The 14327-nt window shown below is 36.8% G+C and overlaps 1 protein-coding gene across 2 annotated transcripts in view; it reads left to right on the top strand.

Moving 5' to 3' along the window:
- Positions 1-6434: 6434 nt before the first annotated feature.
- Positions 6435-14327, top strand: part of GABRG2 (gamma-aminobutyric acid type A receptor subunit gamma2) — an 82188-nt gene continuing 74295 nt past the window's right edge. The window contains exon 1 of one of the 2 annotated variants that reach the window (XM_084884118.1): positions 6435-6786. In XM_084884118.1, coding sequence (XP_084740244.1) covers positions 6680-6786 — 107 coding nt within the window. In that variant the 5' untranslated portion in view covers positions 6435-6679. The remainder of the gene's footprint in view (positions 6787-14327) is intronic. The other variant, XM_084884117.1, reaches the window with a different exon arrangement.

The raw sequence follows: 14327 nt of genomic DNA, 5'->3' as shown, positions 1-14327 counted from the left end.
TCTGTGAGCTCAGTATTATTAGGATTAGGCTATATGTAGATAAGAGAAATATAAAAAAATTTTTTAACGGTTGTGACCCGGGAATTATATTAAAATTTCTGATAAGACTTAAAAAGTGAATCACGCCCTAACTGGTTTGGCTCAGTGAATAGAGTGTTGGCCTGTGGACTGAAGGGTCCCAGGTTTGAGTCCAGTCAAGCGCATGTACCTTGGTTATGGGCATTTACCCAGTAGGGATTGTGCAGGAGGCATCTAATCGATGTTTCTCTCTCATCGATGTTTCTAACTCTATATCCCTCTCCCTTCCTCCCTATAAAAAACAATATAATACATATTTTAAAAAGTGAGTCCGTTTTCTTGCTCAAAACTCTCATTTTTTGACAAAGAGAGAATTTTAAAATATATTTTCTGTAAATTTAAAAAACATCTGTTTCTTTCAAGTATTAATCTGAGATACTAACATTAGTTTCCTCAATGAAATGGTCTTATGATTTTAAGCTGAAAGTCTTCTTACAGTTTGATAGATCCATACTGTATTTTCTGTTTTCACATTTGTTTTCTGTTTATGCAAACTGTGTCAAATAAATTATAATGGTTGGAATAATGATTTTATATATAGGTGTGTTTTTGTTACCACAATTAAAATTTTAAAAAATGAAGTCAATCATTTAAGAACTGATTCACCTTTCAATGGAACTACAAAAAATATTAAATTATTTTTAAAAAACATTCTAGGAATATTATAAATTATCACTGCCATATTCACATGTCCTTTTACTCGAAGTTTACAATCCTTCAATATTTGAAGGGATTCTAAAGCCAACAGAGAAGGAAATTGGTGTTCCAGTTCCAGGCCGCCTGCTCTACCAGTCCCATCCACTAACAGTGTCACACTAAATGACATCCTGTGACTCCAAAGTCTGAAAGAAAGTCCCTGGGAGGCATATTATTAGCAGTGAGAGACATTTGCCTGAGGAAAGTAGGTTCTGCCATGCCATGATTGCCAAGAACATCTGAGAATCATTTCAAGATAATTCACAGCCTTGATCAAAGTTCTTACATCATGTATAAATATTGAGAATGTTTACAATTTTTAAACCACAATTTGACATTAATATATATATATATATATACATATATACATATATGTATATATATATATATGCATATATATATATGCATATATATGCATACACACACACACACACACACACACACAATGATTTCAAAAGATTGGTCAACTTAGGATCTTAAGATCCATACTTTGCTTTCAAACTCACAATGACAAACTTCTGGAAGATACCTTATAAGATTCAACTTTTAGATTTAAACAGATTTTCAATGAGCATCTACTATGTGCCAGGACCTCTGGGTGCTGAGGAAAGTTCATTAGAGATGGCAAGTGAATACCCTGCTGTCACGGAGAACTGATGTTCTTACATGGTGGTAGCATCATTACAAGAGGATGGAAATGGTGAAGTGGAGATGTCTTTGGGCTCAGTCTTCAGAACTCACACATACAAACATTCTATTGCATAAAAGGAATCATAAGGCCAGCCCGATTCAAGCTTGGGGAAACAGACCCAACCTCTATATCTGGTTCGTCTAGTATCCTGAGCAATGAGGTATTTTCACTCTCCCATGAGATTTGAGAAGATTAAAACTGAGATAACTAAGCCAAACTTTTTCTTTTCAATTATTTTAATACTGTATGCAATAACATGAACATTAACCCTTGTAATATCATGCTGCAATTAAAGAAGATAACATTTGAAAGAGTTATAGATATCTCTTCCCATGTCACTCACAAGGAAATGCTATTCAAGTTAGTCACTAACTGTTAAAACTTAAAGTATCACCCATCATTTTATTGATGAAAAAATATGACAGAGAGAAATAAAATAATTTTTCCAAAGTCACAGAGTTAATGACAAAGATAAGATTTCTGATTCTGAACTGTATGCTCTTTGTATTATATCATGTTGCCTCTAAAGTTTTATTATAGCTGATGACTAAAGAAGTGAATTAATAGCTATGTTATTTACTACCAGAATCATGTTATTGAGTAATGGTTTACAACCATTCATATGAGTTCAATTTCTTTCATCATATTGCCTGGATTTAAAGTCTGTTCTGCCATGAACTGCATTATGAATTCTAGATTATATTAGGCAAGTAACATAGCCTTTCTAAACTTTAATCTTCCCAGATATAAAATGTTGATATTAACAGTACCCACCTTGTAGTTTATTAATGAAGATACCATAAGGCCTGTCAAAGAGCACTGTGCCTGATTATGCTTATTGATAAAAATAATATTTATTTTATCAATTGAATTTTTATTAAGGTGAAATTAGCATTTTCAGATTTTAAGTATAACATTTCATAATGTTTATCAGTGCATAAGACTTGTAATTAAGATATAGAATACTTAATTTACCTCCAAAATTTATCTTGTGCCTCAACAATTATAGGCACACTCTGTTCCTATTTTAATCACATAGAATTATCTTGCTGCCCTTGAAGACAATATAAATGGCATCATCAGACAGTATGTATTGTTTTTCTGACTTATTTTGCTTAAAATATTTTTGAAATCTGACCATGTTATTGAATATATTTTTGTGTGTATATGTATATTACATATTTATATATGTGCACTAATTTATATGTCTTATTCATATTGGGTAATAATATATGTGTTTTAGTTAAAAACACCTTAGAATCTAATTATCTACTTTCCAATTGATGATATATTTGGATTGTTTCAATATTGAATAAATCTTCTACAGAATTCTTGTTCTGTGCTTTGTTTGGGGCACATATTTTTATTTTCTTTGATAAATATCTTGAGAAAGAATCAGTTGGTCATATGGAAAGAGAATGTTTAACATTGTAAGAAACTGATAAAATATTTTGCAAGTAGCTGTACTATTTTAGATTCTCACCAGAAAATATGAGTTTTGTTTACCCTATATCCTCAGAAATTTTTGTTAATTTTGTAACTTTTATTAATTATCAGTTTTGTTAATTTTAGCCATTATAGTGCATATAAAAAGATAGCATTATCATTTTAATTTGCATTTCCCTAATGAAAGCTCATTATTAAAACTTTACTATGCATTTATTAGATACACACATGACTTTTTTTTCATAGAATCTGTTCAAATATTTTGATCTTTTCATTTTTTTTTACATGTTCATCATTGAGATTTAGAATTTCTTTATGTATACTAGATATATTCATTTGTTAGATATTTTCTCTTTTTTTAAAAAAATATATTTTTCTTGATTTCAGAGAAGAAGGGAGAGGGAGAGAGAAAGAGAAACATCAATGAAGAGAGAAAATCATTGACAGGCTGTCTTCTTTACGCCCCACACTGGAAACTGAGCCCACAACCCAGGCAGGTGCCCTTGGCTGGAACTGAATCCAGGATCCTTCAGTCCACAGGCCAATGCTCTATCCACTGAGCCAAACCAGCTAGGGCCTTTTGTTAGATATTTTCATTGTGAATATTTTTTCTCCGTATGTGACTTTGTAAGTTATGTAAATGTCTAATGACTAGTGGTACACTTGAAATTAATATAATATTGAATGTTAACTGTGATTTCAAAAATATTAAAAAATAAAAAATAAAACCCATGCACAAACTTGTCCTTTTGATCATTATAAATTTTAGTTCTAGAATTCTGTTTTGCTTTTTAAAAAATAGTTTTCATATATTTACTGAGATTCTCTACTGTATACTCATTGATCATATAAACATTGTGACCATTTTTCTTTTAAGTACTTGAACTATTAGAAATAGTTAATTGAATGTCTTTACTTGCTGGTTGCATTTCAGGTTGGGTTGGCTTATAATGACTGCTAATTTTTATATTTTTATTGATTTCAGAGAGGAAGGGAGAGGGAAAGAGAGATAGAAACATTAAGGATGCGTATCATTGATCAGCGGCCTCCTGCTAGCATATGTCATCACTGGGAATTGAACCCTGGCATGTGCCCTGGAAAGTGCCCTGGCTGAGAATTGTACCATGATCTTCTGTTTCATAGGTCCACACTCAACTACACAGCCACACTTAACAGGCTTGGCTGCTATTTTTTAATGTGTCTTTTTATGTTGTACTTTGCATATCTCATTATTTTTTTTTACCATGTGTCAAACATGTTATATATTATCATTATCCTAATTTTTAGTAAACCTCTGAAGAATGTCAGTATTTGTTCTAACAAGAGATAAAATATTAACAAATCACTTTAATCTTATGCAGGATTAGTTTATACTGCTTCCAGATTAATTCCAGTTTTGCCCTTAGGCTTCCAGCAAATTCTTAGTTCTAAAACAGAGAAGGGTTATAGTACTTCCAGGGTTTTAAAGGAAAGTCTGAAATGCTTATTACTAAGACCCTCTCTCTGGTGGGATTCAAACTCCAATCCCATTACCTCCTGCAATGAGTGGCAGCTGAAATGTTGGCTCAGCTTTTTCAGTATTTTAGTTTTTGCTTTATCCCAGGTTTTTTTTTTTTTTTTTTTTTTTTTTTTTTGTTTTTTTTTTGTTTTTTTTTTGTGTGTGTGTGTGTGTCTTTTTCCCCCTCTTTCCACCCCAAAACAAACATCTAAGGAAAGTTTGCATGCGAATTTGGAGTTTTACCTTTTGGTTGTTACTTTGTTTCTATGATTTGCCCCTCAATTTGAGCCTCTCACTAAAAAAAAATAAATATAGAACCATAAGCCACCTATGTTTTGTGGGGTTTTTCTGTAAAAACAAACAAAGCTTAAATATAAAGAGGGCTAAAGTTTCACACAGTGCAGTAAGGAACAAGAAATGTACAAAGGGGCTTACATTTGTATTGCCTCCAATTAAATCATTATAGAAAGAAGTAAATTGGCTGGGTGGTGAATGTTGTTGCTTTAAGTGGATTATTCTCTAATCCCATAAATAATGGTCTAAGGCAGAATTCTAAAGACGTGCAGGAGTCCAGGTTGTCTGTTAGGCCCTTTTTGCTTCCTAGTCAGAATATGTTTCCTCAGCCTGTTGTCATGAGCAGAAGTCACCAGTAATTATCTCTGCTTTCCTTGGGAATATTTTAGGGTTGGAGATGGAGTGTGTACCTACTCATCTCAGGTTCTATTCCTAAACCTCCTGGACTCCTTATTCATGTCGCCTCCTGGGAAGACTTAGTTCATATAGAAAAGGCACTGGCTTTGATAGAACTTCCTGCTATGCTCCAGAAAGGAATCCAATTGGTTCTCTTCACCTGCATCTCTACATGAACATCTTTGCTCTGGAGTGGACTCCACAGGAATCTTGAAACACACCTCTACTTTCTTCTCTGTGGTCAGTAAATGGAGTTCCTTCTGTGGTGGATGGGCTAGGTTGTCACAGAGGGTATCTCCCAGGTATCAGTATCCATGGTAACATCCTAGGTAAGAAGGAAGTATGCTCACCACCACTCATTCACCACAGACATTTTCAGGATTGTCACAAAGCAGAATGAAGAAAGAAAGTCAATCCTGCACAGCAGAAATCTCTTTGTTGTTAAAATGCCCTCTTGACCTTCTCCCTTTATTCAACTTCCCTTCAAAGAGTCCCCTCCTGTTTTATGGTTTATATTCTTTACCCACGCAGCTATCCCCATGCAATTACATTATTCAGTCTTCAAGTAGTTTGTGTCTTTGCATTGTCACTGGCGGGTGGAGAGCAGAAAAGGGAGGAGTGCATCCTGGGGACACAGAATTTCTTCATGTCTTTCAAATCTATCCATGTTTGCTTCCTTCAATCAAACTGAAAACCCATCAAATCTGTTTTGAAACAGGATGGTTTTACAGTGAAACAGCCATTCCCCCCCTCCCCCAACTTGGCTCCCCCCCCCCCCCCCACAATGTAATCATGATTTCTAACACTGCTCGATTTTAAACCAGGATTAAGGGCAGATCTAAGGAGACAAACCTTCTGCCATTGGGTTTGCTAAAGCATCTCCTGGCTTTCATGGGGATGAAAGCCAGCCTTGCATACTTGTGCGTGCAGTGAAGGGTTAAAAAGCACTGGAGAGAGGCAAGGCATGTGTTAATTCCTGCTGCAGCAGCAGTAGGCATCGCTTCCACTTTGACCTCACAGCTAATCTGCGTGATAGTTGATCACGCAGAGACTCTCGTCATTTTTGTGTCTTTTAAACACACACACACACACACACACACACACACACACACAGCCCTGCCCACTCTAAAAAAATAAATAAATAAAAGCAAAGCAAATAAATAAACCTACAAGGATGGAACAGGAGGAGTATGTGTGAATGTGAGGGACATGAGAGTGTTTAGCAGGGTCCCTGCTTTCTCACCACCGCCACCCCCCCCCCCCCCCCCGGTATTTTTCTCTGAGTGTCTTTCCCTGTACCCTCCCCCTACCTCAATTATATTATTCCCCCAGACTTGGAAGCCGCTCCCTGAGCTGACGCTCTGATGGTATCTGCAAGCGTGTGTGCTGATCTTATTCCTGCCCTCTGAATATTAATTCCTGACGCTGGTAGCAATATCTCTCCCCAGTGACGGGACCTACTAGAGGCAGGTGGGGGGAGCCACCACCAGATCATAAGCATAATAATAATACAAAGGGGAGGGATTCTTCTGCAACCAAGAGGCGAGAAGCAGAGGGAGTGGAGGGGGTGGGGGGGAGCGATGAGTTCGCCAAATATATGGAGCACAGGAAGCTCAGCCTGCTGCACTCCTGTATTTTCACAGAAAATGACGGCGTGGATCCTGCTCCTGCTAACGCTCTACCCAGGGTAAGATGTGCCGTTTTTTCAGCTTCGTTTTGTGCCGGAGAGGTGGGGGGAAGGGTGAGGAGGTGGCACTACGGAGGAGACCACCCAGATTGAAGACAGTGCTCTAGGATTTGGGGCTTTGTAAATTAGGGGGGATGTGAATGTGTGGGGAGGGAAAAGGAGGGGGAGAAGAGGAAGGTCACTTTCGTTTATTCATGAAGGTATCGCATTGCTTCGTTTTGTCTTAAAGCTGATGTATTCAAGACTTGGTGTGTGAGGAGCAGCATGTTGACATTGCTGCAGAATGATGTCTAGGTGGGCTGTGCTGATACATGCTGGCATTTGAGGCCATGTTGGAGGAGGCATTTGGGGAGGGGGTCTCGAGGAGAAAACTGCAAATGCGGGTCCTGGCGTACACCTGGGAGATACACGTTTGGGGGAGGGGTTCTGTTCTTAAACATCCAAGTATCGCTTGCTCCTGCACTTTGGCATTCTTAAGATCAGTTTTCTATCCAGCCCCACTGACCTGGCAGCAGGCTCCGCGACACACACACAAGCACGGTTCAGCACCAGGGACAGCAGTTCCGCTTACAGCCAAATGGAAAGAGGCTTGTCTCAGCCCATAGGACATCCTCAAATTCACACAGGACATCCATATAGTGCAGATAGAAGGCCAGCGGAGCCATGGAGCACTAATGACATCCGAGGACCCTACTCTGATTATTCCCGCCTCCTCCTTGAGATGGGAGGGGGGCTCTGGGGCATGAGCTAAGGAACCTAGTGGATGAATGCATGGAAAAATATAAATCTGGAAAGAGTTGGTCTTGCTGCAGCATTGAAAACTATGCGGAACCAAGGGGATGTGATGCCAACATTGTGAAGTATGCATTAATGCCCTAGAGCCTTGATTCACTGAACAGAGAAGATGGGAGGGGAGTATGGATTCCCCAAAACCATGAGCAGGTGTGTGATCTGGAGTGCTTTCACCTACATTTTTTTTTAAATTTCCTTGCACCACAAGTATCAGAGGAATATTCCTCCAACTATAGTTCACCATTGATCTACCAACCCACACATTCACAACCCCCCTTCTGCCCTCCTTCCCCACACACACCCCTCAGGATTTCCAGCAAGGACTAAGTGCAGGTTAGAAATCCACTATTTACAGTACTTGAACTCTCCTGTATTGCCATTTTGAAATAAAACTCTATATTTAGGGTAGTTCTACACCCCTCTAAGAAAATTTTTAAAAAGTAGCTACAGAACATAGCAAGCCATTGCCCTCAGGTTTTTGTGGGAGTTGAAACTCTTGTGTAGTAGTTGTATTGATGTGAGATAAGAAGGATGGACATGAAACTGTTATTTGATTTTTATTAAAATTAATGAGTTAACTTCTCTGATGCTTCATTTTTAGGGCAGGTAATGGAAGATGCAGATTTCTGATAAAGAAGAGACTCAGGCAAAACAAGGAGTGAAAGCCTCTCTTGGAGTTTCTAAGCAGAGAGAGGACCTACTTAATCTTTCCAGCATTTTTCTCACTTCCCTCCTCCACTATAAAAATAGAGTTCATTTTCCTTAAGAAAATAATATTAAGTATATTTTTTAGAGGAGGAGAGGTCCTTTTGCTGGAAATGGTTATGGGCAAATACATTTTAGTGGAATCCTGGAAAATACATTTTCCTATTCAAAATTTGCAGGCAGGTTTTTCTGTCTAATGTTTTGCCTACCTCTTAATTTGTTTCAGAAATTAGACACTTGATGGTGGTTTTTGAATAGAAAACATCATTCTCATATTCCTACATTTTATAAAACCTGTGGATTAAAATCTACACAAGACAGAGGGGAATAGATCTTTCCTTCCTATTCACCTTCCATCCATCTTAATAAACAATTTTGCAACTAAATAGACAAGGGCATTCTTATGTATTTCATCCTAATGGTCTTACTCTAGCAAAAAAAAAATCTGTAATTTTATAGTTATTCATAATAGTGGCTATTCCTCAGTTACAATTTCCTAGCCATTCCAAGATAGACTTTCCACAGTTTAACCACAAACAGCTATAGTGAATGGAGAATATCTAAGATGTCTTACTTTTTTGCAACAGTACCACTTTTTCTTTTCCAATATAAAAAACATAACACTTAGAAATACATTTTGCTTTCCAATTCTTGGCAGGGTATTTCAAATAGCTCTAAATAATGGTAGCCACCTGACATGCGAGCTCTCCCATAGGGGGATTTCACATTTCCTCAGTGATGACAGCAACAAGGCATGGCAGGTCGGTGCAGAGAATGATATCAGAGTTTCAGTTTGCTGCAATCCCATAAAAAAGCCAGTCGCATGGCTGGATCAGGATGGATGGAAATCGAGACTTTGCTCTGAAGCTGCTCCTAAAGGACCATAAGTAACTGGGAAAATATGGTGTCCTAGAAGACAATCTAAAGAAGGCTCTGGGGCCGAAACTGGTTTGGCTCAGTGGATAGAGCATCAGTCTGCGGACTGAAAGGTCCCGGGTTCGATTCCGGTCAAGGGCATGTACCTTGGTTGTGGGCACATCCCCGGTGGGGGTTGTGCAAGAGGCAGCTGATCGATGATTCTCTCTCATCAATGTTTCTAACTCTCTATCCTTCTCTCTTCCTCTCTGTGAAAAATCAATAAAATATATTTTTAAAAAATAATAAAAAATAAAATAAAACGAAATAAAAAAGAAGGCTCTGGGGGTAAATAGTGGCAGTAGAAAAGTTTAAGGGCCATTTTAAAAAATATTTAATTGACATTTTCATTTATATAACTCCAAAGAATGTTTTCCTACACATTAAATTGACTAAATTCATTAGCTTGTGTTCACCTAAGGAGGAATAGAAGCGTTGGAGGGGAGATAAAAATAGCTAATATCTCTTCTTATGTGTGAAATCATTAATTTCTAAAACTCAATATTACCTAAAATGTCATCTTGTATATAGCGCGGTCATTAGCTTCGCCTGAAGAACGTGCTGCAATGGAGATTTCTGGACCATACTCTGGAAGATTCTGAATCATTATGTCCTGGGTGTAGCCCAGGAGTATTCATTTTCAACAAGTACCTTAGACCACCATTGAAGAAACGTGGTATATGTCTCACTAATCTCCAAAGTTTATTCGCCACCATATTCAATGTTTACAAGTGCTTGGAGTATTGCCACTTTTTTTCATCAGCTGAGCACAATGAGTCAATTTCCCCTCAGAATTTTTTGTTTGTATATAAGTCATTGAGTATATTATACAAACCATAAAGGGTCAGAAATAGCTATAAAATTTTTAGTAAACTCATTTTTCCTGGATACCTCCCATCCATACAGTAGGTTATACATGTTATCAAAATCTGTTTAACCCATCTTTTTATTACAGCCAAGAACCTAGAGAGTTAGGAAAATAAATTATTTTTCCTCCCCTGCATGTTTCTCCGAAGTACTTCTGCCAAATTTACAGATCATAGAAAATTGGTTAAAAGTTATAATTAGCACAGTTCTGAAATTGTTTGACCACCGTGGGTGTCAGCACAATTTATGTGCTTAAATTTCAGTATTTCAATTGGGATGAGCATATATATCTGAATAGGTTATCATATCGTAGACATAATATTGCAAATAATCTACTCTGAGGCAAACATCTACCTGAAAAAAAGAAAAACAAAACACAAAGGAAAAAAAGTGTCACCAATTACTTCCAAAATCCAGCAGCCTACTACCCTGTAGACAAAACATCTGGATCACAGGCAGGAATTTAAAACTTGGCCTTTAATTTAAATAGTTGTTACATAAATAAATATCTGCTTAATATGCTAAACTCGGTTTAGAAGAGCTAAGAGCTAATCTACTCAAAACATTGAATTACAGAATATTTAATGCTTGAAGCCTCTGTTGTACATATCTTAGAGGAATAAGAAGATATAATTTTTAGAAACTGGAGCCTTATTTTTTTTCTGAGAATGTTTGCATGCATGTTCTTATTCTCTCTATACCCTATAAGTTAGGTAAATAAGATGATGGCTATAAAAAATGAGATACAAAGAGCCTAAGGGACTTGTCCACAGCTCCTTGAATATTGTTTGGAAAGCAGATTTTAGCCTTCCCAGTGTCATTTTAGTCTGTATGCCATATCACACAAGTATAATCAGCCCTTTTCTTTCTAAAAGTAAGGAAATAGTTGGATTGTATCAAGATACAAAAGGCCTCTTCAGTTTGCATTAGTGGAATGTTATTTGCTATGCATGTTTTTATTATTCTAGAGAAAAAATATCCTTCATGAGGAAATAAAAAGTACTTTTAAGTTACACATTTGGGTAAAATAAAATTTAACTTCAAATCATATTAATTTGTATACTTTTATGATATGGGTACACAATATGGTAATAATTCTATGTCATTATGAAACTCATTGTATAACTCTACAGATAAAGTGCTATGTAAATGCTAAATAAGTAGTGCTGATATTACACTCTCCACCCATTCATAAAGAAAACTGTATGAATCCCAAATAACATAGTAAGAAAAAAAAAGGAAGTCTTTTAAAGCAAAGATCTCTGTAATTACTGAAATCCTGCCACAAACTCAAGTTTAGTTGTACAATCAAAATGTGCTTAGACAAATACATACTGAGTTCTGTAATTTATTTAGATGTATTTAAATAAAATGGCTGAAACAAACTGACTATAACTTGCCAATGTAGTCTTGGTAGAAAAATAAGTGCCTGACTTATTTATGTTATATTTGGAAGGTTATCAATTCTTTTTTATAGGAACTGCATGAATAATTATGAGGCAGCAGAAGCCATGATTTCTGCTATCATGGAGTTTGAATCTCAGGTGATAGCAAAGATCAAAGAGATGTAGAAATAATTATTAAATTTTAACTCAGGTAAATACCACATGAGAAAGTCACATGGTGCTATGACAGCTCTCTAGCATAGTGAAAGCAAAGGACAGAGAAACAGAGATCCACAATCCTGCTGAAACTGATCTACAATCATCAAATTGGTTGATTTTTTAATAGTCCATCACTTTTCTTGGTTATAGTACAATAGTTTTTGCTGAATTTGTTAGCTTCAATTGGAGAGATTTTCACTTGAAAATGAATGGTATTTTGAAGAAGTAAAAAAGTGATGCAATTTTTTAAGGTTCTGAGAACGATTTTTTCTTTAGTATTTTTAACATCACCTACATAATAAACAAAGACCATATTAAAAACACTTAAATAAAGCAATATGGTCATATATGACACTACTTTAACATAGGCTAAATTTACAAATCAATGCCAGCTGACAGATTTTTGCTGCATTTACTCCCTGTCTTATAGGTATTGAAGGTACATGCATAAAATTGATCTATCTCCACTCTACCTCCCCACTCCCCCGCCCCCGCCTCATTACCTGCAACTGATTCACCTTCTCTGAGTCACTGTCAGTAGTCAAAAACAGTCAAGCAGTAGGGAAAACAACACAGACATAACCACCTCGCCCTTTCTACAAGGATGGTGCCAAAAGCTAAGAATGAAGCCCCTTCTTCTCCTATAGCTATAGCCAAAGCAAAGGCTTTGAAGACAAAGAAAGCAGTGCTGGAAGGCATCTGCAGCCACACAAAAAAGTTCTGCACATCACCCACCTTCTGATGGCCAAAGACACCAAACCTCCCAAGAAAGCCCAAATATCCTCAGAAGAGCACACCCAGGAGAAACAAGCTTGACCACTATGCCATCATCAAATTCCCCCTAAAGAAGATAGAAGAAAACAATACACTTGTGTTCATTGTAGATGTCAAGAGCAACAAGCACCAAGTCAAATATGCTGTAAAGAAGATCTATGACATTGGTATGACCAAGGTCAACACCCTGATCAGGCATTATGGAGAGAAGAAAGCATATGCTTGACTGGCTCCTATGATGCTTTGGATGTTGCCAACAAAATTGAGATAATCTAAACTGAGTCCAGCTGCCTAATTCTAAATATAAAAAAATTTAACTGTAAAACAAAACAAAAACATAACCACATTAAATATAAATACCATTAAATTTCTGAAATTAATTGAAGTTGTGAGCTTCAATTAATTTCAGAAATATTAGGGCTTGAAAATTTAGATGTAATAGGATAAAGAAACACAGTGAACATTTTGAAGCTTTTTAAAATTAAGTGCAAAATACACTGCATATGACTATTAAAATCCATACAGAAAAAGATTTTAGTGCCTCAGTATTTTTTTCAGTATTGATATATTATAATCTTTGGTAGGAATATAGATCTTAGTAATTATCTATATATATGAAAGCCTAAGCAACCTTCGACCAGTAGCTATGATGCTCACTGACCACCAGGGGGCAGATGCTCAATGCACAGGTTTGTAAACATGGAGCAGACTGATGAATCTTCAAGGGAAGGGAGAAAAAGAGAGCGCAGGAAGAGATTAACCAAAGATCTTGTATTCATACTAGAGGTCTGCAGGATCAGGCCAAAACCAACATTCTGACATCCCTCAAGAGTCCTGGATTGCACAAGGGCACAGGCCAGGCCGAGGGACCTCACCAATGCATAAGGACCTGTGGGAGTGCACTTACCACCAGGTGGCAGCTCCTGCATTAAACGTCTTCCCCCTGGTGGTCAGCTACCAGCATGTCATCCGTCATCCAGTTGTCCAGTCTTACTGGTCGCTTAGACTTTTATATATAGATAGATAGAGTCATCTGCAAATAAAGACAATTTCACTTCAGAATGACTTCTTAAACCATAAATATGGTCATGTTATATTGTTGTACTAAAGCTTTGCAATAACTTCCATTTCTTCCTAAGATCCAACTGTCTTATCTAGAGTTGTAGGCAATATGACCATATATTTATTGTTCAAAAATGGAGATCTTTTTTTTAGTGAAAGAGGGCACCATTATGAATAATTATGTCAGAACCACAGGTGCCAACTGGAACTTTCCCAAGCAAACTGGGCATATGATCACCCAATATGGTCCTTCATGATCTGATCCCTGACAACCTCTCCAGCATCACCTCCTGCCCTCTCTCAGACACAAGTTAACTGTCACCTCACTGTATTTCATTATATTCCTATAAATATCAGCAATATTTTCCAAACTTCTTTCCAGCTAAGAGCTTCTAACCCTTCTTCCATTTTGTTTTAAACTTTTTAGTCTTTAATACAGAATTTTTATCTGAGAGATGCTTTAGGATCTGTGAGATATTTTTATTATAAATCTTTTGTTTGTGGTTAAAAAAAAGAGAGATCACAGTAAGTTAAACTAAGCTAAAATTTTTGAGAGCATGAAAAATATTCAACAGGAAAAGTGATTCTGAATAGATTACATGATTTTTTCCACTCATATTATATGCCACTTGACAAAAAATCCTTTATATAATAAGATAAACAGGAAATAGAGTCAGCTCAGTGCCATGAAACCAAGGATATCTTGGCACACAAATACTGCTAGAAACATCTATCACAGTGACTAGGTTTTTGCAGGTACCCTTGTGGGCAATAGGCCCTGAACAGAATTTCCAAGGTCCGTGCCAGGAGCTCCTTTTTGTA

Source organism: Pipistrellus hanaki (assembly GCF_964339955.1).
Source record: "Pipistrellus hanaki genome assembly, chromosome: 5".
In the NCBI taxonomy this organism is placed as follows: Eukaryota; Metazoa; Chordata; class Mammalia; order Chiroptera; family Vespertilionidae; genus Pipistrellus; species Pipistrellus hanaki.
The sequence above is the reverse complement of the archived record's forward strand: the minus strand, read 5'-3'. Positions and strand labels throughout refer to the sequence as shown.